Genomic DNA, 26,451 nt, shown 5'->3' with positions numbered 1-26,451 from the left:
AGCAGAAGACGTTTGCCGTTTTTATAAAGGTCCCTTTGAGTGGCTTGCGTCAGCTCTTAGGATTGTTGTGGAATATAGAGTCATCCCAGCGGGCGAAGCCATTAAATCCCTTAAAATTACATTTATAACTATGTTTTAAATGGCTGATCCAAATTTATTCTAGAAAAGTCAGAAGGTCAGAATTAAGCAAAGAAAATATAACGTAGAGACACAGAGAAAAAAGTGTGGGGGTGGCAGGAGGGAAAGGCAGGCGGAGGAGACATGACTTGGGGGGGGGGACACAGAAGCAGCAAGGACCGTGTACGGTGGGACCGTGTACTGTGGGACCGTGTACGGTGGGACCGTGTACGGTGGGACCGTGTACTGTGGGACCGTGTACGGTGGGACCGTGTACGGTGGGACCGTGTACTGTGGGACCGTGCTCCGGACACCCGCATCATCTCATCGGCCAGGGTCACCCCAATAAGTTTAATACATTTAAAAAGAAGAAAAATTTTTTTTAATACATTAGAAAAAAATACATTTTAAAAATGATAAAATAAATGTCAGGAAATAATAAAGATCAGTCATCGTTTTCTACTCAGAGAGAAACACTGTTACTATTTTGGTCTGTTCACCTGAAGCTTACTAGATGTCTGTGTATACATGGAAAACATATTTATATGTTTCATCTCTTTACTTCGTGTATATTTACATATATATTTACCAGAAAATAATAAACACTTACCTACGCCTCAATAACTTCTGCTCATACCCCATAGTATACAATGCATATTTTTTCATATTAGAAATATGAATCTAGGGCTGTGGCCGGTTGGCTCAATGGATAGAGCGTTGGCCCGGCATATGGACGTCCCCGGTTCGATTCCCAGTCAGAGCACACAGGAGAAACGACCATCTGCTTCTCTTCCCTTCCCCCTCCCTCGTCTCTCTCTCTCTCTCTCCCCCTCCCGCAGTCAGTGGCTCTGTTGGTCTGAGTGATGGCCCTGGGCGTGGAAGAGAGCTTGGTTGGTTGGAACGTCAGCCCCAGAGGGCAGCTGCTGGGTGGATGGATCCCTGTGGGGCGCATGCAGGAGTCGACCCACTTCCCTTCCTCTCACTTAAAAAATAAAAATAAAAAAGAAATATATGTCTATATCAGCATTTTAAATAGCTATATAATGTTTTATTTTATGACTGGTTCTAATTTATTTAGCTAATTGAAAGATGTTTAGATTGTTAAAATATTTTTTAATGTTTCGAAAGTCCATATTGGTACATATTTCTTTGGGAACTTGTCTGATTATTTACTTAGGTTAAATTCCCAGAGGTGGGATTTCTAGGTCAAAGAGTATAAATATATATATATTTTTTTCATTTTTCGTAAGCTAGAAACAGGGAGAGACAGTCAGACAGACTCCCGCATGCGCCCGACCGGGATCCACCCGGCACGCCCACCAGGGGCGATGCTCTGCCCATCCTGGGCGTCGCCATGTTGCGACCAGAGCCACTCTAGCGCCTGGGGCAGAGGCCACAGAGCCATCCCCAGCGCCCGGGCCATCTTTGCTCCAATGGAGCCTTGGCTGCGGGAGGGGAAGAGAGAGACAGAGAGGGAAAGCGCGGCGGAGGGGTGGAGAAGCGAATGGGCGCTTCTCCTGTGTGCCCTGGCCGGGAATCGAACCCGGGTCCTCCGCACGCTAGGCCGACGCTCTACCGCTGAGCCAACCGGCGAGTATAAATATTTTAAAAACTTTTATTTCATATAGCCAGATTATCTTCTAACAAGCCTGTATCAGTTTATATTCCCAGCATCGACAAATGAGGGTACCCTCGTTTACTCCTGATCTCTCAGCACCATGACGGTCATTCTCTTTACTCCTTGTCAGCATCACTGGCCAGCACGGTCTCCTCTGATTGTGGTTAAAGTTATGACCGAGACGGAACTTTTCCCCGTATGTTTATTTCTTCTTTTGTGATTTTTCTGGTCATGTGTTTTGTCTATTTTTTTAAAAGACCAGTAGAGTCATGTTTTTCTTATTGATTTATGAAAGAACTTGACAGAGACAAGAGGTAGACCCCCTGTCCGTTTTAAAAATGACCAGTAATGGTCAGTCTAACCTGGCTTTTCTTTCTTTCTGTTTTCTGTCCATCGGGAGGTCTGGGACGGGCCTTCTTTCTGGAGGGAACGCCATGTCGTCTCCCTGGGCCGCATCGCGCTGGCTCTCAACGAGACTGAGCTGCGGGAGCTGGACCTCAGTTCCATCGACACCGTGGCTTCCCTGAGCCAGCAGCCAGGATGGAGCCCCGGACAGGTAGGTGGAGGCTGCTGGGCCTTCTTTTCTAAAACATGTTTATTTTTTATTTTAGTGAAAGGAGGGGAGGCAGAGAGACAGACTCCCACATGCGCCCCGACCGGGATCCACCCGGCACGCCCACCAGGGGGCGATGCTCTGCCCCTCCAGGGTGTCGCTTTGTTGAGACCAGAGCCATTTTAGCACCTGAGGCAGAGGCCATGGAGCCATCCTCAGCGCCTGGGCCAACTTTGCTCCAATGGAGCCTTGGCTGCGGGAGGGGAAGAGAGAGACAGAGAGGAAGGAGGGGGGGGGGTGGAGAAGCAGATGGGTGCTTCTCCTGTGTGCCCTGACTGGGAACCAAACCCGGGAAATCCACACGCCAGCCAACGCTCTACCACTGAACCAACCAGCCACGGCCACTGCTGGATCCTTTAAATATTCCATCACCATTGTCATTTTTGAATCTGTTTCTATTGCATAATTTCCCCCCTAGTCATAGGTCGTATTTTCTTATTTGCAAACTTAGTAATTCTGACTGGCTGGCGGGCATCGTGAATACTGGAATATACTTCTGAGTGCTTGGTTTAGCGATACCCCTTGGAAGAGTATTGGGCTTTGTTCTGGCATAGATTTAAATGACCATACGATCAGTTTGATTTGAGTGGGTGGGTGGGTGGGGCTTCCGTTTGAGTTTGATCAGGGCAATGATAGAGTGACCTTTCTTCTGGGGTTAACTTACTCCCATACTGAGACACGGGTTTTCTGAGGATACTACCCAGTAAAGCCCTGTCTGTTCCAGTGCCCCCCTCCTCTGGCTGGTTGGGAAGGGGAACTCTCTCTAGCTCCCTGTGGGCTCTGGGGGTTGTTCTGCCTGCTGTTTCCTGACACCTCGTTCTGATATTTATGTGGAATTGTACCTCTTGCCCATGTAGATCAGTACTCAGCCGGACTTGGGAAGACCTCACTGCGGATCTCTGGAGTGAGCTGTGTCTGGGAGGTCTTTTTTTTTTTCCTCTTCAGTGCTCCCCACAAATTATTAAGTGCCCTGACATCTCTGAACTTGGATTTCCATGTCCTCAAGTCCGCGGGACCACTGGGCTCGTCTGAGCTCCCTTCTCTGCCCGGTGGTCTGGGGGCTGCCTCTGGGCAGTGAACAGTTTTAGGGTTCACCTTATTGGCCTTCCTTTTTTTTTTTCTTTTCAGAATTATAGTCTTGGGCTCCTTGTTGTCCAGCATTGACTATAGTCATCATTTTACTCAACTAGTTTGGTTTTCTTGTTGTTGTTTTTGGGTGGGAGGCTGAGTCCTGGGTCAGTTGACCCTTTGTGGGCTAAAGAAGTCCTCTCCAGAATTCGTTTCAGCCGGGGGGGGGGGAGCCACTCTTTCGTGTTGTTGGAAGGGGGTCCCGGCTGCTCCGTGTTAACCCGCGCCCTTCCCAGGCGGCCTGCCCCCAGTGGTCATCCTCAGCAACAACAGGCTTCCATCTTTTATCTAGCTTGCAGCTCCACAACGACTTCCCCGTCCTCATTAATTTTTGAAGAAGTCCCAGCATTGACTACAATCACATTGCTGCCTCTCCTGCACAGTCTCTGTGGTCAGGGGTAGAAGAGGTTGGCTGGTCAGGGAGTGGTGTCCATCTCGCCAAGTCCACATGAACTGAGAGGGGGGAGCCGGGTGTACGGGAGGCCTGCAGAAAAGTCCCCCCCCAAAGTGTCCGCGTCCTAATCCCTAGAACCTATGAATATGTTCCCTTCTGTGGCAAAAGGGACTTTGCAGAGGTGACTAATTTTAAGGACCTTGAGGTAGGGAGTTAGTTAGCCTGGATTGTCCGGTGAGTCCAGTGTCATCATAGGGTCCTCATAAAAGGAGGCCGGAGGGCCCCAGATGCAGAAGGGGATGTGAGGAATGGAAGCAGGGGGCCCAGGAGATTCGAAGGGGCTGTGCTGCTGGTTTGAGGGGGGCTGTGCTGCTGGTTTGAGGGGGGCTGTGTCTCGGGGAGCGTAGGCGGCCTCTAGCAGCCGGGAAAGGCAAGGACGTGAATTCCCTCTACAGCCTGTGGGAGGAATGCACCCTGCCGGCCCCCTGTCAGACTTAGGAGCTCCAGGACCGTGACACAGTGAACAGGTGTGGTGTTCAGCCACTCAGCCCGGAGTCGTGCCTCAGAGCAGCGAGAGGAAATAAGGACTGGTGGTCCCCAAAAGCATGGTGTCATCAAAGAAAGGGAGCCTGGACACTGGGCAGGAGCAAAGCACGTCCCCCTCGCATGAACTGTAGTCAGGGTTGCTGTGTCGTTGTAGTCAGGGTTGCTGTGTCACTGTAGTCAGGATTGCTGTGTCTCTGTAGTCAGGGTTGCTGTGTCACTGTAGTCAGGGTCGCTGTGTCGCTGTAGTCGGGGTTGCTGTGTCGCTGTGTCGCTGTGGTTGGGATTGCTGTGTCGCTGTAGTCAGGGTCGCTGTGTCGCTGTAGTCAGGATTGCTGTGTCGCTGTAGTCGGGGTCGCTGTGTCGCTGTAGTCAGGGTCGCTGTGTCGCTGTAGTCAGGATTGCTGTGTCGCTGTAGTCAGGATTGCTGTGTCACTGTAGTCAGGATTGCTGTGTCACTGTAGTCAGGGTCGTTGTGTCACTGTAGTTGGGGTCACTGTGTCGCTGTAGTTGGGGTCGCTGTGTCACTGTAGTCGGGGTCGCTGTATCGCTGTGTTGCTGTAGTCAGGGTCGCTGTGTCACTGTAGTCGGGGTCGCTGTATCGCTGTGTCGCTGTAGTCGGGGTCACTGTGTCACGGTAGTCGGGGTCACTGTGTCGCTGTAGTTGGGGTCGCTGTGTTGCTGTGTCGCTGTAGTCGGGGTCGCTGTGTCAAGGTAGTCGGGGTCACTGTGTCGCTGTAGTCGGGGTCGCTGTGTCGCTGTGGTTGGGATTGCTGTGTCGCTGTGTCACTGTAGTTGGTGTCACTGTGTCATTGTAGTCGGGGTCACTGTGTTGCTGTGGTTGGGATCGCTGTGTCACTGTGGTCGGGGTCCCTGTGTCGTTGTAGTCAAGGTCCCTGTGTCGCTGTAGTCGGGGTTGCTGTGTTGTTGTAGTCAGGGTCGCTGTGTCACAGAACTCTGCATTCAACCTGGCCCCGAGGACTCAGTGAGTTAATACATGTGAGGCACTTTGAATAACACCTGGTACATAGCATTTGATAAAAATTAGTTTTTTTTTTTAAGTGAGATGAAGGGAGATAGTGAGACAGACTCCCACATATGCCCTGACCAGGATCCACCTGGAAACCCCCATATGGGGCTGACGCTCAAATCAACCAAGCTATCCTCAGCACCCAGGGCTGATGGTTGGACCAACTGAGCTATTCTCAGAGCCTGGGACAACACTCAAACCAATGGAGCCACTGGCTACGGGAGGGGAACAGGGAGAGAAGCAGATGGTCGCCTCTTCTGTGTGCCCTGACCGGGGAATGAACCCAGGCTAGCCACACACCGGGCCGACACTCAATCCAGTGAGCCAAACGGCCAGGGCCAAAAATTAGTCGTTTTCATTGTCATTGTTGCCATCAGCGTCATCATCACACTCTCTCTTTCTGGCAGTTGAATAGTTTCCTCGTTGGCGAGGTCAGACCCAGAATCTGAGGTCCCTGCCGCTCTGACATTCTGCAGTCTCGGGGCTCTGTGACCGGACAGCTGGTTTTGTCTGACTTGAGAAGTGCCACACCCCACTTCCAACATTCAAACCATTCTGTTCACAGTCTGGGAGGAAACAGAAAAACACAGCTGAGTGGGAAGCTACCGCGCCTCTTCCCTTGTGCACCGATTTTAATTTCCTCGGGCGGCAGTGAGATTTTGTCAGTGCGTTTGAAGAGGCGATGAAAACCTCACATTTGCATAGATCATTGGCACTTCGTTTCTCGACTTTTAGCTCCCAAATCAAACCCTGAAATGAATGTTTCTAGACTAATCGACCTGGCGGAACTCCATTAACACAGAGTTCAGCTTAAAAATAAAAAATAAAAAACCGATGTAAGGAAGAAGAACCTATTGCCGAAAGCGGCAGAATGAACAGAGTGACAGAACCTACAGCCGTTTCTCTTCCGAAGCTCATTGTCACTTAAACGTGTTGGTATTAATTGCCTTGGAATCATCACAGCTACAGTAGTGTCCGAGTCATTCCAGTAAAATATATTTGAGCTCATCAGCGGGCAGGCTGAGCTCGCATTTCCCGGGTCCCAACAGCGAGGACAATTTCATACCACCTCTTCAGAGTCATTTTATTTGCATTGTAATTTTTGCACTTTCATTTTAAAACGAGCGTTGCCTGATCGTTGGAAGAGCACCTACTGCTATGAATCGACTCACCCTCACCGTCTCTCTAAACCCTGACGTCTTCTCCGGCTGAGGGGACGGACGGACTCTGGAATCAGACGGCCTGAGTTTGAATCCAGGGACCGTGGTTCACTAGCTGGGTAACCTTTGGCTTAGTGACTTCGCCTATCTCTGTGCCTCAGTTAACCTCCCCTGGGAAATCAGGGTAAGATCGGCACTACGCAGGGCCGCTGTGATTAGCCGAGGTGGTCTCTGGGAACGTGCCGGCAAGGCAGGAGGCGTTCAGTAGTGTTAGCGATGATTTCGGATGCATCTAAGTGCGTGTCAAAGACATGGAGGCCTGAGCGTGGTGTTCCTGAAATCCCCACCGCCCCCATGGGACCTGTGAGCTCGGTAATCGTGGAGGGCAGCTTCCTGAGGGTGCGGACCGGTCTGATTGGCAGGAGTACGGGAAGTTTCCCTGAAGCCGATTCACCCCGTGAGGGCAGGAGTCAGAGGCCGCTCGGAGGAGTCCATATTGCCGACACCTGTAGACCACTCACTCGTTCCGCTCTCTGTTTATTCTTCCTTCGTAAGGTACTTACCAACTTCAGCCTGTGTGGCAGGCGTTGTGCTAGGTGCTGGGGAGACAATGGTGAGGTAGCTGGATAGGGTGTGTGTCCTTGGGGCTTCCAGTTGGTGACATAGACAAATAAGGTAGCCATCAAGGCAAAAAAAATTTTTTTAAGTTGTGGTAGGTGGTAAGCATACAATGGGCAAGGTGCTCATGGAAGTAGTAGGGAGAGAGGCTACTTGAGATGGGGAAATCCAGGCAGTCTTCTCGGAAGAGGCAGCCTTTTTCAACAGACCGGAGAAATGGGAAAGCAACCTCCACATGAGAAGTGACATCCCGTGCTTACTTGTCGCAAATTCTTTGACCACAACACAGTCTTTGCCAACACGTGACATGTTAATGATCCTCGTTGTGTGATGGGGTGATGTTAAAGAAAAATTGGAAGGTCACTGTGTCCCTGTGATCCTCACTTCCTTACAAGAGATGTTTGTCCATGGCTGCTCTCTCCTCCCCATCTTTGCCTTGTGAGCTCTTGTCCTCTTGTCACCTTTTGCACCTGTTCGCACGAGCACCGAGGGAGCTAGATCTTATTATTCAGCTCGTCTCCAGCGGATTGAGTTGGATCCTTCCTCAGGCCCAACATAGGAAGTATGACCCAATATATCAGGGCTCACTTAGTTACACGTGGCAGAAAACCCAACTCAAAGTGGCTCGAGCAAGAGAAGGAATTTACTGAGTCCCACAGCTAAAGTGTTCAAGTGTGGAGTTCAGGTATGGCTGGATCCAGGGGCTTCAACACTGTTGTCAGGAATTTGTTGCCTTCATTCAGAGGCAGGCTCTTCCCATGTGGTGAGTTTAGCAGATTCAGAGGGCTCTTCTCTCCTCATTAGTCCAGCTAAGGTCTTGGTAGCTTTCAGCTGGACCCCATGCTCAATCTAGAACCAAAGACTGCCACCAGGCTACGAGATGCCTTGACTGGCCAGGATTGAACCATAGAATTACTCATGGAACTCGGCACACTCTCCGGGAAAGTCACAAACAGGAACGGCCGCGGTGCCAGGGACTCCCCCCCCGAACACAGCAGCCCCTCATATGAAAGTACCCGAAGCAACCCTGTGTGGTTTTCAACACCAGGGCATTTGATGAACGGCTCTCTGGCACTGAAGAGCAAAGGGAAAACATATATCTGGCTGACACAGGAAAGACTTCACGAAAAAGGTGACATTGGCCTGACCAGGCGGTGGCGCAGTGGATAGAGCGTCAGACTGGGATGTGGAGGACCCAGGTTTGAGACCCCGAGGTCGCCAGCTTGAGTGCGGGCTCATCTGGTTTGAGCAAAGCTCACCAGCTTGGACCCAAGGTCGCTGGCTCGAGCAAAGGATCACTCGGTCTGCTGTAGCCCCACAGTCAAGGCACATATGAGAAAACAATCAATGAACAACTAAGGTGCCACAATGAAGAATTGATGTGTCTCATCTCTCTCCCTTCCTGTCTGTCTGTCCTTATCTGTCCCTCTCTCTGACTCTGTCTCTGTCTCACACACCCACACACACACACACAAACACACACACGGTGACATTGGACTTGAACCCCATCCCCAAATCAAAGGACAGTTGAGTCTTAACTGTGGGAAGTGAAGGAAGGCATTTCAGATGGAAGGGCTGATTTGAGCAAAGGCACCAAGGCGGACGATGATCAGGTTTTGTCGGAGAACAGATGTTGGGGACGTTTGGAGCCTGATGCAGAAGAACCCCAGTGTCCAGGCTGTGTGGAGAGCATGAGGGACGGAGGAAGTAAGCCAGCAGACAAGACCCAGGACGTGGTTTCTCTGATGTTGGCGAAGGGTCACTGCCTAGACACCTCCACAGATCAGAGCCCAGACCCGGGCGGGCTAACCCGGATGCGTGGCGATGATGGCGCAGCACGGGAGGGGTGTGTCCAGAGCGGTGGGGCTGGGGATCGGTCCAGGACACTGCTGAGTTATCCCCTCGGGTCTCAGGGTCCTGACCATCCCTGGATACCTCATCTCCTATCCTTCCTCACTCTTCTAGGCTAAATCCATCCTGCACGGATTCCTGGTGGATTCAGGCTACCGCGTCCAGGATCTGAAGAGCTTCCACTTAGTGGGACTTGGGGCGACCCTGTGTGCCATGAACACCACCGAAATCTCGCTTATAAAGATCTCAGAATTCAGGTAACCGAAACCCTAGTATGCAGCCTGGCGGATGACCGAGGGGGCCATTTCCTCAGCAAGGTGTCCTCTGCTTCTGATGCTCGGCCACCTTTCTGGGCTAAAACAGGGACTGGGGTTACCCGCGTTCTTCCTGGATGCTGGTCCAACCTGCCTCCCGCACACCTTTGTCGGCTGGAGAGTCTTCCAGATTCACACGCTATTCCTCCGTCTTAACCAGGGCGGTGGTGGCCAGAATGGGGACCCTGCTCTGTAGTGTCCATGTCCTGGTCGAGTTCAAGAGGAAGGCAGAAACTGTGTTTGGGGGCCCCACCGAGTGGTCCAGCTCTGTCCTGCAGGAACTCGGAACCATTGTAGGTAAGGGACACCTTGAGCATGCCTCTCTATCTTTTTCCAATCTTTAATCTGGAAACAGAAATAAACAAAACAAAACAAAACACATCCTTGGCTGTAGGTAGCAAACATCTGTAGAGTTACAGTGAAATCTAGATTTCAGCACATGAGTTTCAGAGGGTGGGGTCCAAACCCACCTTTTGAACAACTCTTGGTGGTTTGTGCACAAACCTGCTTAGGCCCTGGCTGGTTGACTCAGTGGTAGAGCGTCAGCTGGGTGTGTGGAAGTTCCGGGTTTGATCCCCGGTCAGGGCACACAGGAGAAGCGCCCATCTATCTCTTCACCTTCCCTTCCCCCTCTCCTCTCTTTCTCTCTCTCTCTCTCTCTCTCTCTCCCCCCCCCCCCAGCCATGGCTCATTTGGAACAAGCTGGCCCCAGGCACTGAGGATGGCTCCGTGACCTCACCTCAGGTGCTAAAATAGCTCAGTTGCTGAGCAATGGGGCAATGGCCCCAGATGGGCAGAGCATCACCCCCTGGTGGGCTTGCCAGGTGGATCCCAGTTGGGATGCATGCGGGAGTCTGTCTCTCTGCCTCCCCTCCTCTCACTTAAGAAAAAAAAAGAAAGAAGGTTAGAATGTGATTGAACTGGCTCCTAAATAGTTTTATATGGGATCTAAAAATGCACCTTCTGGGTGTCCATTTCATCATAGGAGACCCCTCAGGACTCATGTGACCTGCGTTGTTTTTTTTTTTTCTGAGTTGATTAGGGAACTTAATTCCCAGTAGTCTTCAGGGCCGTCTGTCAGGGGTGCTGCGTACCTTGGAACCTCAGACACACAGGTCTGCAGCATCATGAATAAAACACAGGGAGTTCTGCCGGTTTGAACCAAACCCTCGTGATTCCGTTCTCTCCCCCAGCCGGATTAACCAAGGAGGAGATACGAGCGCTGGACGAGGATTTGATGCCGTACTTCCAGCCAGCAGCAATCAGATGCCTTCCTGATGAGATATTCAAAGTAGGTCCTCCGTTCCTTAAGGAGGCTTGGAGCGTGACCCCATTTCTCAGATCACAGTGGGGAGCAGGCTGCAGACCCGGCAGTCTAGGGGGGCACAGCTGGGCTTCCGCTCACAGGGCCAGCGCAGGGCCGTGGGCGCCTTGCGAGGGAATGTCAAGGTTTTCTTAAAGAGTTTTCTTTTTCTCCAAATTTTAGCTTATGTGTTAATTGTGTTTATTTTCCCGCTTGCCTTCTCCTCACAGCAAGTGGCATTGATTTTCTGTGTATGAGGGGATGACAGGTTCATATTCCCTTATCCCAAACTTTTGGGGACACATATTGATACATTTCAGAATTCCGAATTTTCTAGATTTTGGAAAGGTCACTCGGTGACTGTGCAGTATGTCACTTGACCCCCTCAGCAGGGTCTGGGGGAAGTACCTCTAAGCAGACCCGTGAATATTTCTGCTAAGAACCTGGTGTCGGCCCTGGCCGGTTGGCTCAGCGGTAGAGCGTCGGTCTAGCATGCGGAGGACCCGGGTTCGATTCCCGGCCAGGGCACATGGGAGAAGCGCCCATTTTTTTCTCCACCCCTCCGCCGCACTTTCCTCTCTGTCTCTCTCTTCCCCTCCCGCAGCCAAGGCTCCATTGGAGCAAAGATGGCCCGGGCGCTGGGGATGGCTCTGTGGCCTCTGCCTCAGGCGCTAGAGTGGCTCTGGTCGCAATATGGCGACGCCCAGGATGGGCAGAGCATCGCCCCCTGGTGGGCAGAGCGTCGCCCCTGGTGGGCGTGCCGGGTGGATCCTGGTCGGGCGCATGCGGGAGTCTGTCTGACTGTCTCTCCCTGTTTCCAGCTTCAGAAAAATGATAAAAAAAAATAAAAAAAAGAACCTGGTGTCAAGTCACCCTAACTGAAAACAGAGACTATAAACGACCTCGCATCCGTTCAGGTCCCAGTTTTCCTGGCAAACGCGTTTGTCTTAAACCTGAGGAAGAACTTTCCATCTGCAGACTTCTTTTTTTTTTTTTTTTTTCCTTGGGCTTCAAACTTGCAGATGGAAGTTTGTGAACCTGAGTCATACTTCCTTTTAAAATGCGTTTCAGTACAATCTATTTGAATGGCCTTAAAGAAAATTATTTTAAAAAGCCACAGTAGGACAGGTGGCACACTGCTCTGGAGAACACGGAAAGGGGGGAGCCGACCCCACTGAAGTTAGGGACGCGGGACCCAGAGAGAGGCCCCGGCTTCCTATCCAGGGACGAGATTAGGGGAGCGTGTGTCGGGGACAGTCGGGCTCTGAAAGGGGCTGACCCTTGGGGTTCTTGCTTGCTGCGTATGTTGGCAGCACGTCCTGTGCCCCCTCAACTGGGCGAGACACACAGACCAGCTTAGACTAATTCCCACAATGCCGCGTCATTGGTTCATGTCAAGACACAGAGCGGCCCCGAATTATTTCAGCACCCCGGACAGCTCCCCGCCCCGAATTATTTCAGCACCCCGGACAGCTCCCCGCCCCGAATTGTTTCAGCCCCCCGGACAGCTCCCAGCCCCGAATTATTTCAGCACTCCGGACAACTCCCAGCCCCGAATTGTTTCGGCACCCCGGACAGCTCCCAGCCCCGAATTGTTTCGGCACCCCGGACAGCTCCCAGCCCCGAATTATTTCAGCACCCCGGACAGCTCCCAGCCCCGCATTATTTCAGCACCCCGGACAGCTCCCAGCCCCGCATTATTTCAGCACCCCGGACAGCTCCCAGCCCCGCATTATTTCAGCACCCCGGACAGCTCCCAGCACCGCACAGGCGCAGTAGCTGGTCTGGGGGGGACTCAGTAGTGCGGGAGGCCACGGAGCTGTCCTTCCCCGGCGCGCTCTCTGCGGGGACAGCTTCGTCCTGAATGCCGGCGCCTGGCCGAGTGCATGCTTGTGGTCTGGTTGGGAGTGTGGTCTGTGGCCTTGCTCCGGTATGCTTTCTGCCACCCGTGTTGTGGTCGAGGGGGGCTGCTATGACGGAAGGGGCAGAGCGGCGTCTTCAGCGGCCCGAGAAGACAGTTTGAAGGCATGCAGAGGGCTGGGCAAGGCTGGACGCGAACGGGAGAGCCCCGTCTGGGTGGGGAGGCCGCTCCTCACCGTCTGGCGCATTAATGCCCTGTGACCATGTGACAGTGGGGGGCCAGGGTGGCTGAAGCTTTCTTTTTTTTTTTTTTTGAGAAGATGTCAGAAGTTTCCATTTTCACTGTGAAATCTCCTGTAATTAAATATTGGAAACCACTTTGAATTTGTTTTTTAAAGCACAGTGCAGCAGGCCTAGAGTTTCAATCTGGCCTGTGGGTGGTGAGTCAGCAACATTAGAAAAAAAACCCAGATAATTTTCATAATACAGACTGTGTGGATGGTAGATAGAAGGCGGAAGCCAGAAAACCTACCCTCTGTGTGTGTGTGTATGCGTGTGCATGTACATGTGTGTGTGTGTGTATTGCGTGTGCATGTACATGTGTGTGTGTGTGTGTGTAGAGGGAAGAGGTGGTGCTGAATCTTGCAGGACAGGTGAAGAAGGAGGAACAGTGTTCCTGGCAGAGGAAGAGCGTTGGCAGGTGCAGAGGTGCTGACCCCTGGGGGCTGCACACATGGTGGTCATCCTCCTGCCCTGAAGAGTGCTGGGCGAGGTGGCCGGAGAGGTGGGCAGGGCCCAGAGCATGAAGGCCCGGTCCTCACATTCAGGAGCTGGAGCTGTGTCCTGGTGGGGGGTGGGGGGCTAGAGAAGCATCTCCCTAAGTCCAGGAGTGTCCCTCCCTACATAGGAAAGAGGGGCGAGGTCATGACCTCCTCTCTCAGAATCTCTGGGGCCGGCAGAGAAAACCAGTGGATGACGTTTAGAGGCCTCTCTCTCCGCAAATGCAGAGCCCGCCACCCCATCTCATTCCAGACCCGCTGGGACGAGTCGCCACGTCCTCTGAGCTGACGTGGCTTCAGAAAACATCTTGTCTAGGGTCCTCAGAGGCACAGTGCGTGCCGGTGGAACGTCCCCTTTCCGGGTCCACGGCAGACATCACCGATGTCCCGCACTGTCCCTCCCTCTGAGCCCTCCCAGGACTCGCGTCCTACCAAAGCGCTGGGCTTCGCGGGGGGAGAGAGACGCGTCCTCCTTACCGACCCCCCCCCCCATATCACGTAGCTCGTAGGTAGCAGAATGGGGGACATGGGTTCAGATTTTGACCTTGGAGTTTCCAACACGGAGTCTCCCGGTGAGAAGTCACGATGCCCTTTGTCAGCTCCCCCTTAATAATGGGTGACTCGAGGAGGCAGTCTCAGCGTGGAGCTAAAGGTCTTGAACGCATCCTCTATCTCACTTAAAAAAAAAAAAATCCCTTTCTCTCTTTTTGCGAACGGCCTTCAAGTTCAGCCGTGGTTGGCCGGCACGTCTAGCTAGAATTCTATATAATATTTTCATTGCTTTTGTTTTATGTTGCATGGTTTCCGAATAGCAAATCATCCTGGTACAGAATTCCAATTTGGGGGGGGGGGAGGGGGAGGGGAAATGTCCATGGAAAGAATCCGTGTGTTTTGGTTGCAAAAGAGTGCTGTGATTTTTAAGGCGAGAGCACAGGATGGTCCAGGGGGGCGCCGCGCCAGCTTTCCCCCGCCTGCCCACCTTGCAGGAGCTGTCCACCCGGCAGCTGGCCGCCCTGGGCCCCGAGAACGCCGCGGCCGTGACCCCGGCCCAGCGCCGGCAGCTCAGCGCGCCGCAGCTGCAGAGCCTCCAGTGGGCGCTAGATGGCGCCAAGACCCGCTCCGGGCTGGAGGCGGCCCCGAGCCTCACCCCCACCTGGACGCCCTCCGCCCGGTCCCCGCCAGGTGAGCGCTGAGCATCCCCGCGCCCCGCCCAGCCGCCCGCCCGGGTCCCCCTGGTCCGCCCCCCTGGGCCTGGGAAGGCTCCTAAGATTCGAGATAGGGGCCGGGAGGGGGGGCGATCTCTCCACTGGAAATTCTGCCTTCCGAGAAAAAAAGCCGGAGTCTTTCTTTACTAGACATGGATAAAATGACTCTCAACTCCCGGCTGTACTTGAGTGACAGTCACCCCTGGGGGTGGGGAGGAATGGGGGGTGTGGGGAGCTTGGAAAAGCCACCAGTGTTTAAAACCCTCGAGTTGCCTCCTCTCTCCTTCTCACCGTGCAGTGTTCACTCATCAGCTGACCCCCTGTAGACTGGGCACCTGCGCTGGGCCAGGCCCGGGGTGGGGACCAGGGAGCACAGAGGTCAGCGAGGCAGGCCCAGCTGTCTTGTGAATGTGAATGAGCAGGGGGTGTCGTCGCCCTAAGAGCAGGGCGGGAGAGGAGCCAGGGAGGGGCTGATGACCGAGGGTTGAGCAGAGTGGGGGGGGTGCGTGTGTGTGTGCGTGTGCGTGTGTGTGGGCTGTGTGGCGTGTGCGTGTGGCGTGTGCATGTGCGTGGGCTGTGTGGCATGTGTGTGTGCATGGGCTGTGTGGCTGCCCTCTCCCCTTTCCCTCCCTGCCTTTCTTATTCCTCTCCTCCTTCCCAGCTCCCTCCCTCTCCGACTTCTCCGACTTCTCTGTGATTCCTTCTGTCTTTAGTGAGCAGCGCCCTGGGGCTGAGATGAGGGGGGGAGACAGGTGTGAACAAGCCACACGTGTCACCTCCATCCTCACTGAGTGTGGGGGTGATGAGGGGAGATATGCACCCAGGTGACCCGAGGCAGCAGGACGGGGGTGCTGTGGTGGGGACACAGGCACCGCGGGGACACGGGACACACACACAGGAGACAGACACGGCTGATGGGGGTGTCAGCTGCACAGACTGATGTCCAAGCCCCAGCCTCAGGTGTATGTGTGTCGGGGGGGAGGCAGATGGACGCAGCCAGGTGGAGGGTGTCCCAGGTGGAGGGAACAGCGTGAGCAGATAGAGGCTCAGCGAAGGGAACCTGGCCTGGAAACCTCCACTGGACCCTCGCCGGCCCCCGCTGAGGGATTCCCGACGCCTGCTGCCCCCAGCGGCCGGCAGGAACCGCAAGCCTTAGGATCGACTGTTCCTGCTTTGTAAACTTTGCATGAACATATCATGTGCCTACGACTGGAAACTATTTTTCAGCGTGGCAGTGTTTTATGTGTGTGTGTGTGTGATACACACAAGAGATGATGACACAGGGCTTGAAATATGCCCGGTCTGAAGAGGGACTCGGTCCCTCCCCCTCCGTCCACTGTCCTCAGGTCACCTGGTTCCCTTCCCCAGAGGCAGCCCCCTGTCACCGGCTCCTTCTGCCTTTGTCCAGAAATACCCTGTGCGCATTCCTAGATGAGGTCCGCCCTTTGACAGACGGTAGACCTTGGGGACACTTCGTCTCCGGACACCGAGCTGTGCCATGGCCGGTGTTCTGGCGGCCACCATTTTATTTAACTAGGTCTCGGTAGGCAGCAATTCATTCTTTCGTGTTTTTTTTTTTTTTTTTTTAAATGTCACAAAGAACATGGTGGTGAATGACCTCGTATACTTTGCATATGTTCAAGCCGTCTGCAGGGTGAACTCGTCCAGGGGGACAGCCAGGCTGTCTGTGCGTTGGTAACTCTGAGGGATGTTGCCGACGTCCCTGGCAGACAGGGGCCGTGCCGGGGTTCCCTTGAACCAGCAGCGTCAGGAAGGGGCCAGGGCCCTTTCGAAAGGTGTCCCTGCAGGTCCCTCAGCCAGGCACCATCCCAGATGCCTTTCTCTCCCCCCCTGCATCCCCCCAGGACTGAGCGGACTGACGGTGGTGGGTGAGCCCTTCCCGTGGGCCTGCCCTGAATGTCTCGTCTCCTAAATTTCCCTTGTTATCTCAATCGTCTGGGTGTGTGCTGTGCGCCCGGGTGTGTGCTGTGCGCCCGGGTGTGTGCTGTGCGCCTGGGTGTGTGCCCGGGTGTGTGCTGTGCGCCCGGGTGTGTGCTGTGCGCCTGGGTGTGTGCTGTGCGCCTGTGCGCCCGGGTGTGTGCTGTGCGCCCGGGTGTGTGCTGTGTGCCCGGGTGTGTGCTGTGCGCCCGGGTGTGTGCTGTGCGCCCGGGTGTGTGCTGTGTGCCCGGGTGTGTGCTGTGCGCCCGGGTGTGTGCTGTGCGCCTGGGTGTGTGCTGTGCGCCCGGGTGTGTGCTGTGCGCCCGGGTGTGTGCTGTGCGCCTGGGTGTGTGCTGTGCGCCAGATTCAGATCTCCCGGGTCTCTCCGGAATCTGTGTGTGTGTGTATGTGTGTGTGGGGGATCCTGTGATTTGCATTTTTACCCAGCTTCCCAGGTGCCTCTTGCTGGAGGCAGCCAGGGTCCTGCTGATTCACTTGTTTTAGACGCTGGGTTAGTCCTCAGCCCCCCCCCCCCAGGTTCATCGTTGCCATTTAAGAGACAGCAGAGCAGGGTTCAGCAGGTCAGGTGAACAGTCCCATAGGAGGGGGGGCAAGACCCAGGGAGCTGGATACGGCGCGTCCACCTTCCACGGTGCGTCCACCTTCCACAGTGCGTTCACCCTCCACGGCTGTGGAGACCGTCCCCCGTGTGCTCTCTTGTGTGTTTCCTTCTAGGAGCCTGCGTCTCCCGGGGTCTTTGGCTGGGCTGTCCTCTGCTGGTCCTCGTGCCCAGGCTCGTGCGGTGAGTGCCCGCATCACAGCCCAGCGCCTGAGCCGCTGGCCAGCCGGAAGCCTCGACCCCACCCCTCGGGCCTCCGCTAGCGCGCTAGGAGGAGACCAGGGCCTGGAAACGGCAGCCTAAAATGGCACAGCACGGAAGAGGACTTGCTAACCCTGAGTCTTCCAGCCTGCAGACAGAGACTGTTCCGGAAGGGGCCGCGGGGGGGCTGGGGGTGCGAGTGGGGGCTCTGCCACCGGCGTGAGGACCTCCGTCCCAGCCCCGGCCCCTTCCCCAGAGAGGCCAGGGCGGTGGGCGCAGCAGCGGGCCTCTCCTCGGCCTTCGCTGCCTTTCCCTGGAGCTCTCGGGCTTCCCGTTAGACCCGAGCAGAGCTGGAATAAACGAGTCCCTCACCGGAAGCAGTAGTGCTGCCTGATTGCTGGGAGGGTGGGGGGCTCAGGGGGTGTCAGTGGGCATTCCATCGCCCGGGAATGAAAACGTTTGATTAAATCAATTTTTAAAAGACGTTTTCTGGACGCCGCCCGTGTCACCGGGAGTCAGCTTCCGAGCTCTCAGTAAAGCTTTCCGAAAGTCCGTGCAGGGCAGCGGTGTTTCCTGCTCCTCGCGGCCCCGAGCTCTGGGGGTGGGTGGGACGCGATCACGGAAGTCCCTTGTGGAAGTCGGTCAGCCCTGTGGTCAGGGCGCCGCGGACCCGACACAGCCCGCCAGCCCGATCCTTGCGAGGGTGGGCGAGAGGTACGTCTGGAAGTGCGGACACTCTCGGCCCGAGGAAGGCGGACCTCTGGGGGGGGGGCAGCCATGGCATTGGGCCCCTCCCGGAGGTTGTGCCGCCCCCGAGCGGGCAGGGCAGGCCCCCGGCGCCAGGACGCCCTGCGTCCTCCCCCCCCCCCCCCCCCCCCCCGCGCACACTTGGCCCCGCCCTGCGTCCTCCCCCCCCCCCCCCCGCACACTTGGCCCCGCCCTGCGTGTCCCCCCCCCCCCCCCCGCGCACACTTGGCCCCGCCCTGCGTCCCGTGTCCCCCCCCCCCCCCCCCCCCCGCACACTTGGCCCGGAGCAGGAGGCCTGCTTGAGTTTCCCAGCTCTCCGGTGTTCCCTAAGAGGTGAGTGGATTTTTCTTCTTTTTCACTTTCTCCTTTTTTTTTTTTTGGTGCGAGAGGGACCAGGAGACAAGGACACCCGGCTGCTCCTGTGTGTGCTTTGACCGGGGATCGAACCGGCGACCTCCGCGCTTTGGGACGACGCTCCCACTGGCCGAGCTATCCGGCCGGGCCTTTATTTTCTATTGATTGATTGATGTTTTTAGAGAGACAGAGACAGGAAGGGAGAGAGAGCGGAGGGGGAAGGGAAGCATTCACTGGTTGCGTCCAGTGTGTGTCCTGACTGGGGATCGAACCCGGAACCTTGTGCTGGGGATGACGCTCTAACCGACTGAGCTAACCGGCCAAGGCCAGGGAGTGGATTTTTTTTTTAAAGTACTACGGATAGGTGTTGTCGAGACTGGCGTATATTCACAAGTCCCAGGTGGTCACGGAAGACCGGCCGTGTGGCAGGTGTGTGGTGTTTGGGCTGTGATCTGGTTTTCTCCGATTGGTGGGGGACGCAGCGCCTATCTGGCTTCTCCAGCTGGGTCACGGATCCCGTTACAAACCACAGCAGCCCCCGGTTTCGCTGGGCTGGGCCAGCTGTCCGGAGAGGGACGCTGGGGAGGGACCGTGTCTGTGCCCAGTGTGGTCAGAAAGGCCCTCTGTCTCACGTGCTCGGCGTTGCCTCTGATGACCCCCTTCCCTTGGATGACCCTGGTGACGGGGACAGCAGCACCTCCCCTCTGAGTCAGACGTCACGCTGCCAACGCCACACAATTCCCTGTCTCTCTGTCTCTCCTGGATCGCCCCCCTCTCCCCGCTGGATGACAAGCACGGCTCCCGTGTGGAGTGTTGAGGGCCAGCTCTGCCTCCGGCTCTGCTCAGAACACTCGCCCTGCGTCCTTCGCTCATGTCGTCATCACGACCCTGATGTGGGGCGGGGTGTCTGCCATGCTCCCCACTTTGCAGACGAGTGGACTAAGATTGCAAAGTGAAGGGATTCTTTATTTATTACTATTACTTTTTTTCTGAAGTTGAAAATGGGGAGGCAGTCAGACAGACTCCTGCATGCGCCCGACCAGGATCCACCCGGCATGCCCACCAGGGGACGATGCTCTGTCCATCTGGGGCGTCGCTCTGTTGCAACCAGAGCCATTCTAGTGCCTGAGGCAGAGGCCATGGAACCATCCCCAGCGCCCAGGCCATCTTTGCTCCAATGGAGCCTTGGCTGCGGGAGGGGGAGAGAGAGACAGAGAGGAAGGAGAGGGGGAGGGGTGGAGAAGCAGATGGGCGCTTCTCCTGTGTGCCCTGGCCGGGAATCGAACCCGGGACTTCCACACGCCAGGCCGACGCTCTACCACTGAGCCACCCGGCCAGGCTGAGATGAAGGGACTCTTGCTGAGGGCTGCTCAGGTAATGCGATTTGAACACTTATTATTATTATTTTTTTGCTTCTCACCATGCAGCCTCCGTGAACGTCTCTAATGAGCTAGATCATAGCAGGATTCTCTCAGTCCCTCCACCTCCCTCCTCTCCTGGCGGAAGGCCAGCGAGCCTCACAGCCGTGTAATTGGGGATGGCCGCAGGCGGGAAGACAAATCTAGCTCCTGCCCTGCAGGCCCCCCGGGGGCTCAGGTTGGAGGTGCAGCCTTGGCAAGCTGGCTAGCGGTGGCTGCATGGGCAGGGGCTGCCCCACTTGCCTGGCAGGTCACCCTCTCCATCCCCCCAGCCGTCAGCCCTGCTGTGGGCCCCCCAGTCTGCACCCTGTACCCCCCCAGCCGTCAGCCCTGCTGTGGGCCCCCAGTCTGCACCCTGTACCCCCCCAGCCGTCAGCCCTGCTGTGGACCCCCCAGTATGCACCCTGTACCCCCCCCCCCAGCCGTCAGCCCTGCTGTGGGCCCCCAGTCTGCACCCTGTACCCCCCCAGCCGTCAGCCCTGCTGTGGACCCCCCAGTATGCACCCTGTACCCCCCCCCAGCCGTCAGCCCTGCTGTGGGCCCCCCAGTCTGCACCCTGTACCCCCCCAGCCGTCAGCCCTGCTGTGGGCCCCCCAGTCTGCACCCTGTACCCCCCCAGCCGTCAGCCCTGCTGTGGGCCCCCAGTCTGCACCCTGTACCCCCCCAGCCGTCAGCCCTGCTGTGGACCCCCCAGTATGCACCCTGTACCCCCCCCAGCCGTCAGCCCTGCTGTGGGCCCCCAGTCTGCACCCTGTACCCCCCCAGCCGTCAGCCCTGCTGTGGACCCCCCAGTATGCACCCTGTACCCCCCCCAGCCGTCAGCCCTGCTGTGGGCCCCCCAGTCTGCACCCTGTACCCCCCCAGCCGTCAGCCCTGCTGTGGACCCCCCAGTCTGCACCCTGTACCCCCCCCCAGCCGTCAGCCCTGCTGTGGGCCCCCAGTCTGCACCCTGTACCCCCCCAGCCGTCAGCCCTGCTGTGGACCCCCCAGTCTGCACCCTGTACCCCCCCCAGCCGTCAGCCCTGCTGTGGGCCCCCCAGTCTGCACCCTGTACCCCCCCAGCCGTCAGCCCTGCTGTGGGCCCCCAGTCTGCACCCTGTACCCCCCCAGCCGTCAGCCCTGCTGTGGGCCCCCAGTCTGCACCCTGTACCCCCCCAGCCGTCAGCCCTGCTGTGGGCCCCCAGTCTGCACCCTGTACCCCCCCAGCCGTCAGCCCTGCTGTGGGCCCCCAGTCTGCACCCTGTACCCCCCCAGCCGTCAGCCCTGCTGTGGGCCCCCAGTCTGCACCCTGTACCCCCCCAGCCGTCAGCCCTGCTGTGGGCCCCCAGTCTGCACCCTGTACCCCCCCAGCCGTCAGCCCTGCTGTGGGCCCCCCAGTCTGCACCCTGTACCCCCCCCCCCAGCCGTCAGCCCTGCTGTGGGCCCCCCAGTCTGCACCCTGTACCCCCCCCAGCCGTCAGCCCTGCTGTGGGCCCCCCAGTCTCCACCCTGTACCCCCCCAGCCATCAGCCCTGCTGTGGGCCCCCAGTCTGTACCCTGTACCCCCCCCCAGCCGTCAGCCCTGCTGTGGGCCCCCAGTCTGCACCCTGGACCCCCCCAGCCGTCAGCCCTGCTGTGGGCCCCCCAGTCTGCACCCTGTACCCCCCCCCACCCATCAGCCCTGCTCTGGGCCCCCAGTCTGCACCCTGGACCCCCCCAGCCGTCAGCCCTGCTGTGGGCCCCCCAGTCTCCACCCTGTAACCCCTAGCCATCAGCCCTGCTGTGGGCCCCCCAGTCTCCACCCTGTAACCCCCAGCCATCAGCCCTGCTGTGGGCCCCCAGTCTGCACCCTGTACCCCCCCAGCCGTCAGCCCTGCTGTGGGCCCCCAGTCTGCACCCTGTACCCCCCCACCCATCAGCCCTGCTGTGGGACCCCAGTCTGCACCCTGTACCCCCCCAGCCGTCAGCCCTGCTGTGGGCCCCCCAGTCTGCACCCTGTACCCCCCCAGCCGTCAGCCCTGCTGTGGGCCCCCCAGTCTGCACCCTGTACCCCCCCCACCCATCAGCCCTGCTGTGGGCCCCCAGTCTGCACCCTGGACCCCCAGCCAGAGGCGGAGAGTACAGGCACTGACCGGTACCTGTAGGGTGCTGACCATGGTTCTGATTCAACCCCCAGCTAAAGCCTTCAGCGGAACCCCTCCTTCAGGCCCCTGCAGGCGCTGAGCTTGGCGGATTTCCAGGTCAGGCGATAACAGCACATGGAGTGGGCACGTGGGCCCGCCCTCAGGAGAGCACGTCCAGGAAAAGCCATGACCGTCCATCCCTCCCCGCGTGTGGTCATCTCCACCACTCCCCTGGGAGCTGGGAGCTGGGAGCCCAGAGCCCCTTTGTAGTGACCGGACCATCCTCCCTGGGGGGGGGCGTCTACCATGAGCTCCCTGCCATGTCAGGTCCACGGAGACACCGCTCTTCACGCGCTTCTCTGTGACCCGCCCTGAGATCGTGGGCTGGGAAACCCTGGAGGCTCTGTGGGGAGCCCGGTGGACCCCCTCCTCCCGGTGGACTCCCTCCTCCCGGTGGACCCCCTCCTCCCGGTGGACCCCCTCCTCCCGGTGCACCCCCTCCACCCCGGTGTCCCATCCGGTTCCGTGGGGAGCCCGGTGGACCCCCTCCTCCCGGTGGACCCCCTCCACCCCGGTGTCCCATCCGGTTCCGTGGGGAGCCCGGTGGACCCCCTCCTCCCGGTGGACCCCCTCTTCCCGGTGGACCCCCTCCTCCCGGTGGACCCCTCCTCCCGGTGGACCCCTCCTCCCGGTGGACCCCCTCCTCCCGGTGGACCCCTCTTCCCGGTGGACCCCCTCCTCCCGGTGGACCCCCTCCTCCCGGTGGACTCCCTCTTCCCGGTGGACCCCCTCCTCCCGGTGGACTCCCTCTTCCCGGTGGACCCCCTCCTCCCGGTGGACCCCCTCCTCCCGGTGGACTCCCTCCTCCCGGTGGACCCCCTCCTCCCGGTGGACCCCCTCCACCCCGGTGTCCCATCCGGTTCCGTGGGGAGCCCGGTGGACCCCCTCCTCCCGGTGGACCCCTCCTCCCGGTGGACCCCCTCCTCCCCGGTGTCCCATCCGGTTCCGTGGGGAGCCCGGTGGACCCCCTGCTCCCGGTGGACCCCTCCTCCCGGTGGACCCCCTCCTCCCCGGTGTCCGGTTGGCTCCAGGACCTGCCTCACCAGGAAGGACTCGGGACGGAAGGAGAGCCGCTTGGTGCTCACCGGCCTGTGTCCCCATCCGGAGAAGCTGCCGTGGGCAGGAGCTCGCCTGTGCTGACTGCTACCCAGCCGTCCCCAGCAGGCCGGTCATTGTCAGTGTCACATATTTGTTGAATATATGAATGCCCCCCCTGCCCCCCCCCCCCCACACACACACATCAAACTGAGCTCAGTAAGGCCTCTGCTCAGGCAAACGTTCAGAAACTTCAGCTCCAGGGGAACTGGGGAACCGGGGTCAGAATACCTTCATTGAACAAACACGTACTGAGGACCTGCCTTCACCAGCCCCCGTGCTGGGCACTACGATACAGACCACAGCCCCGTGCTGGGCACTACGATACAGACCACAGCCCCGTGCTGGGCACTACGATACAGACCACGGCCCCCGCGCCGGGCGCTACGATACAGACCACGGCCCCCGTGCTGGGCGCTACGATACAGACCACGGCCCCCGTGCCGGGCACTACGATACAGACCACAGCCCCCGTGCCGGGCGCTACGATACAGACCATGGCCCCGTGCCGGGCGCTACGATACAGACCACGGCCCCGTGCCGGGCGCTACGATACAGACCACGGCCCCCGTGCCGGGCGCTACGATACAGACCACAGCCCCGTGCTGGGCGCTACGATACAGACTACACAGTCCTGCCCTGTGCCGGGCACTACGATACAGACCACAGGCCCCCCCCCCCCCCCCATGCTGGGCGCTACGATACAGACCACGGCCCCGTGCCGGGCGCTACGATACAGACTACACAGTCCTGCCCTGTGCCGGGCACTACGATACAGACCACAGGCCCCCCCCCCCATGCTGGGCGCTACGATACAGACCACAGCCCCCGCGCCGGGCGCTACGATACAGACCACGGCCCCCGTGCCGGGCGCTACGATACAGACCACGGCCCCCGTGCCGGGCGCTACGATACAGACCACGGCCCCCTGTGCTGGGCGCTACGGTACAGACCACGGCCCCGTGCTGGGCGCTACGATACAGACCACGGCCCCGTGCTGGGCGCTACGATACAGACCACGGCCCCCTGTGCTGGGCACTACGATACAGACTACGACCCCCGTGCTGGGCGCTACGATACAGACCACGGCCCCGTGCTGGGCACTACGATACAGACCACGGCCCCCGTGCCGGGCGCTACGATACAGACCACGGCCCCGTGCTGGGCGCTACGATACAGACCACGGCCCCGTGCTGGGCGCTACGATACAGACCACGGCCCCCGTGCTGGGCGCTACGATACAGACCACGGCCCCCGCGCTGGGCGCTACGATACAGACTACAGCTCTTGTGCTGGGCGCTACGATACAGACTACGGCCCCCGTGCCGGGCACTACGATACAGACTACAGCTCTTGTGCTGGGCGCTACGATACAGACCACGGCCCCCGTGCTGGGCGCTACGATACAGACCACGGCCCCCGTGCTGGGCTCTACGATACAGACCACAGCCCCCGTGCTGGGCTCTACGGTACAGATCACACAGTCCTGCCCCCCCCCCCCCAGCTCACGGTCTGCTGGGCAGGTAACCAACACTCACGAGTCCGACAGCGATAAACGCTGGAGAGAGAAGTACCTCTGGAGGGGGCACTGGGGGGTTCAGGTGGTGGTGGGGGGCAGAGAGAACCAGCCTTCGGTACAAATTAGGCGGCCAGGGGCGGCCTCATGGAAAAGAGGACATTCGAACCGAGATTCGAGGGGGGCAAGGGGCTCATGCGTACCGGTGTCTGTGTTGATGCACCACCTGTCTAAGTATCTGTTTCTCCGTCTGTCTGTCATGTCCTCGCCGGGCGGGACCGCAGAGGCAGGGTGAAGGGTCAGGTGTCGTGTCCTCGCCGGGTGGGACCGCAGAGGCAGGGTGAAGGGTCAGGGGTCGTGTCCTCACCCCGGGCAGGACCGCAGAGGCAGGGTGAAGGGTCAGGGGTCGTGTCCTCACCCCGGGCGGGACCGCAGAGGCAGGGTGAAGGGTCAGGGGTCGTGTCCTCACCCCGGGTGGGACCGCAGAGGCAGGGTGAAGGGTCAGGGGTCGTGTCCTCACCGGGCAGGACCGCAGAGGCAGGGTGAAGGGTCAGGTGTCATGTCCTCGCCGGGCAGGACCGCAGAGGCAGGGTGAAGGGTCAGGGGGTCTGAGGGCTGGTGGAGGGACAGGTGGTGGGATGCTGGGGTGGGGGTGCGGTGAGGAGAGGGAGGTGGTGATGATGATGATGGAGGCCCCACAGGCCAGGGCCGCCGGGGCACCCATGGGCTTTGTCTCGTGGTTCTGAGTGGAATGAAAGTGGTAGGAGGTGGAATCATATCAGATTTCTGCTTTTTTTTTTCTTTTTTTTAAAATTAGGGACTGAAAGAGGAATTTGTTTATCCAGGTCAAGAGGAAGCCAGCAATATAAAAATCCAAAGCTTGTCTGGCTTTCATTGGCTTTTCTGTCTCCTGTCCAGTGGGGGGTGGGGTTTTATTTGTTCAGTTTCCAAAGGTCCCAAACTGCTCGTGAAATCTCATGCAGGGCAGCAAATGCCTGAGCAACCCATTGGGAAAACTCTTTTTTTTCTTTTCTTTTTTTTTTCAGTGAGAGGGACAGATAGGGACAGACAGGAAGGGAGAGAGATGAGAATTTTTTTGCACACCTTGGTTGCTCAGTGATTGCTTTCTCATATGTGCCTTGACCTGGGGGAGCTACAGCAGACCGAGTGGCCTCTTGCTCAAGCCAGCAACCTGGGGCTCAAGCTGGTGAGCCTTGCTCAGACCAGATGAGCCCGCGCTCCGATGACCTCGGGGTTTTGAACCTCGGTCCTCTGTGTCCCAGTCCGACGCTCTATCCACTGTGCCACTGCCTGGTCAAGCTGTTAGGGGTCTTTATTCCCCTTCCCCCAAGGCCGGCCACTCTTGCAGCGAGCACCCTGGTGGTGTGTGTGCTCAAAGGCCTTCTCTCCGGGGCTTGCACTGCGCTTCCCTTGGGCTGGGGGTCTTCGGAGCTCCCTCCAGCGGCTCCAGCTCTGGGGAGAGACCCCCGCTGGGGGGAGTGGGCACTCTCATCCTCCCAGGCGGGCTGCCCAGCATGCGTGCCGGGCCCTCCCAGGACAACCTTCCTTTTACAAGCTATTTGGGGGTTTTTTCTTCCATGCTGGTTGGAAGACTAGCTTCTGAGAGCCTCCCCCCCCATCTCATTCCCAGGAGGATTTAATGAGTTCTGTACTTGTTCAAGGCTCAGGTCAAGCGGCCTGCGTGTTGTTTGTTTGGGGGGGGGCACCTTCCGCCCGGGCTCTCCCCTCTTCTCCGCGTGCTGCCTCTGCTCCCAGCGGCGTTGGCCAAGGGGGCCCAGCAGGAGGTTGGGGGGCCCTGGCTCCCGTCCTGTCCTGAGGTTTGGGGGGCCCTGGCTCCCGTCCTGTCC

At 58.0% G+C, this 26,451-nt stretch overlaps 1 protein-coding gene across 1 annotated transcript in view; it reads left to right on the top strand.

Annotated features, from left to right (window-relative positions):
• Positions 1-26,451, top strand: part of LOC136404361 (otoancorin-like) — an 87,242-nt gene that overhangs the window by 55,438 nt on the left and 5,353 nt on the right. The window contains exons 23-35 of the mRNA XM_066383678.1: positions 2,136-2,291; positions 9,187-9,329; positions 9,547-9,683; positions 10,580-10,677; positions 14,315-14,510; positions 17,207-17,273; positions 17,811-18,005; positions 20,061-21,447; positions 21,558-21,689; positions 21,799-21,923; positions 22,240-22,317; positions 23,004-23,087; positions 23,398-24,536. Of these exons, the coding sequence (XP_066239775.1) occupies positions 2,136-2,291; positions 9,187-9,329; positions 9,547-9,683; positions 10,580-10,677; positions 14,315-14,510; positions 17,207-17,273; positions 17,811-18,005; positions 20,061-21,447; positions 21,558-21,689; positions 21,799-21,923; positions 22,240-22,317; positions 23,004-23,087; positions 23,398-24,536 (3,937 nt within the window). The remainder of the gene's footprint in view (positions 1-2,135; positions 2,292-9,186; positions 9,330-9,546; positions 9,684-10,579; positions 10,678-14,314; positions 14,511-17,206; positions 17,274-17,810; positions 18,006-20,060; positions 21,448-21,557; positions 21,690-21,798; positions 21,924-22,239; positions 22,318-23,003; positions 23,088-23,397; positions 24,537-26,451) is intronic.

Source organism: Saccopteryx leptura, chromosome 4 (genome assembly GCF_036850995.1).
Source record: "Saccopteryx leptura isolate mSacLep1 chromosome 4, mSacLep1_pri_phased_curated, whole genome shotgun sequence".
Classification (NCBI taxonomy): Eukaryota; Metazoa; Chordata; class Mammalia; order Chiroptera; family Emballonuridae; genus Saccopteryx; species Saccopteryx leptura.
The sequence above is the reverse complement of the archived record's forward strand: the minus strand, read 5'-3'. Positions and strand labels throughout refer to the sequence as shown.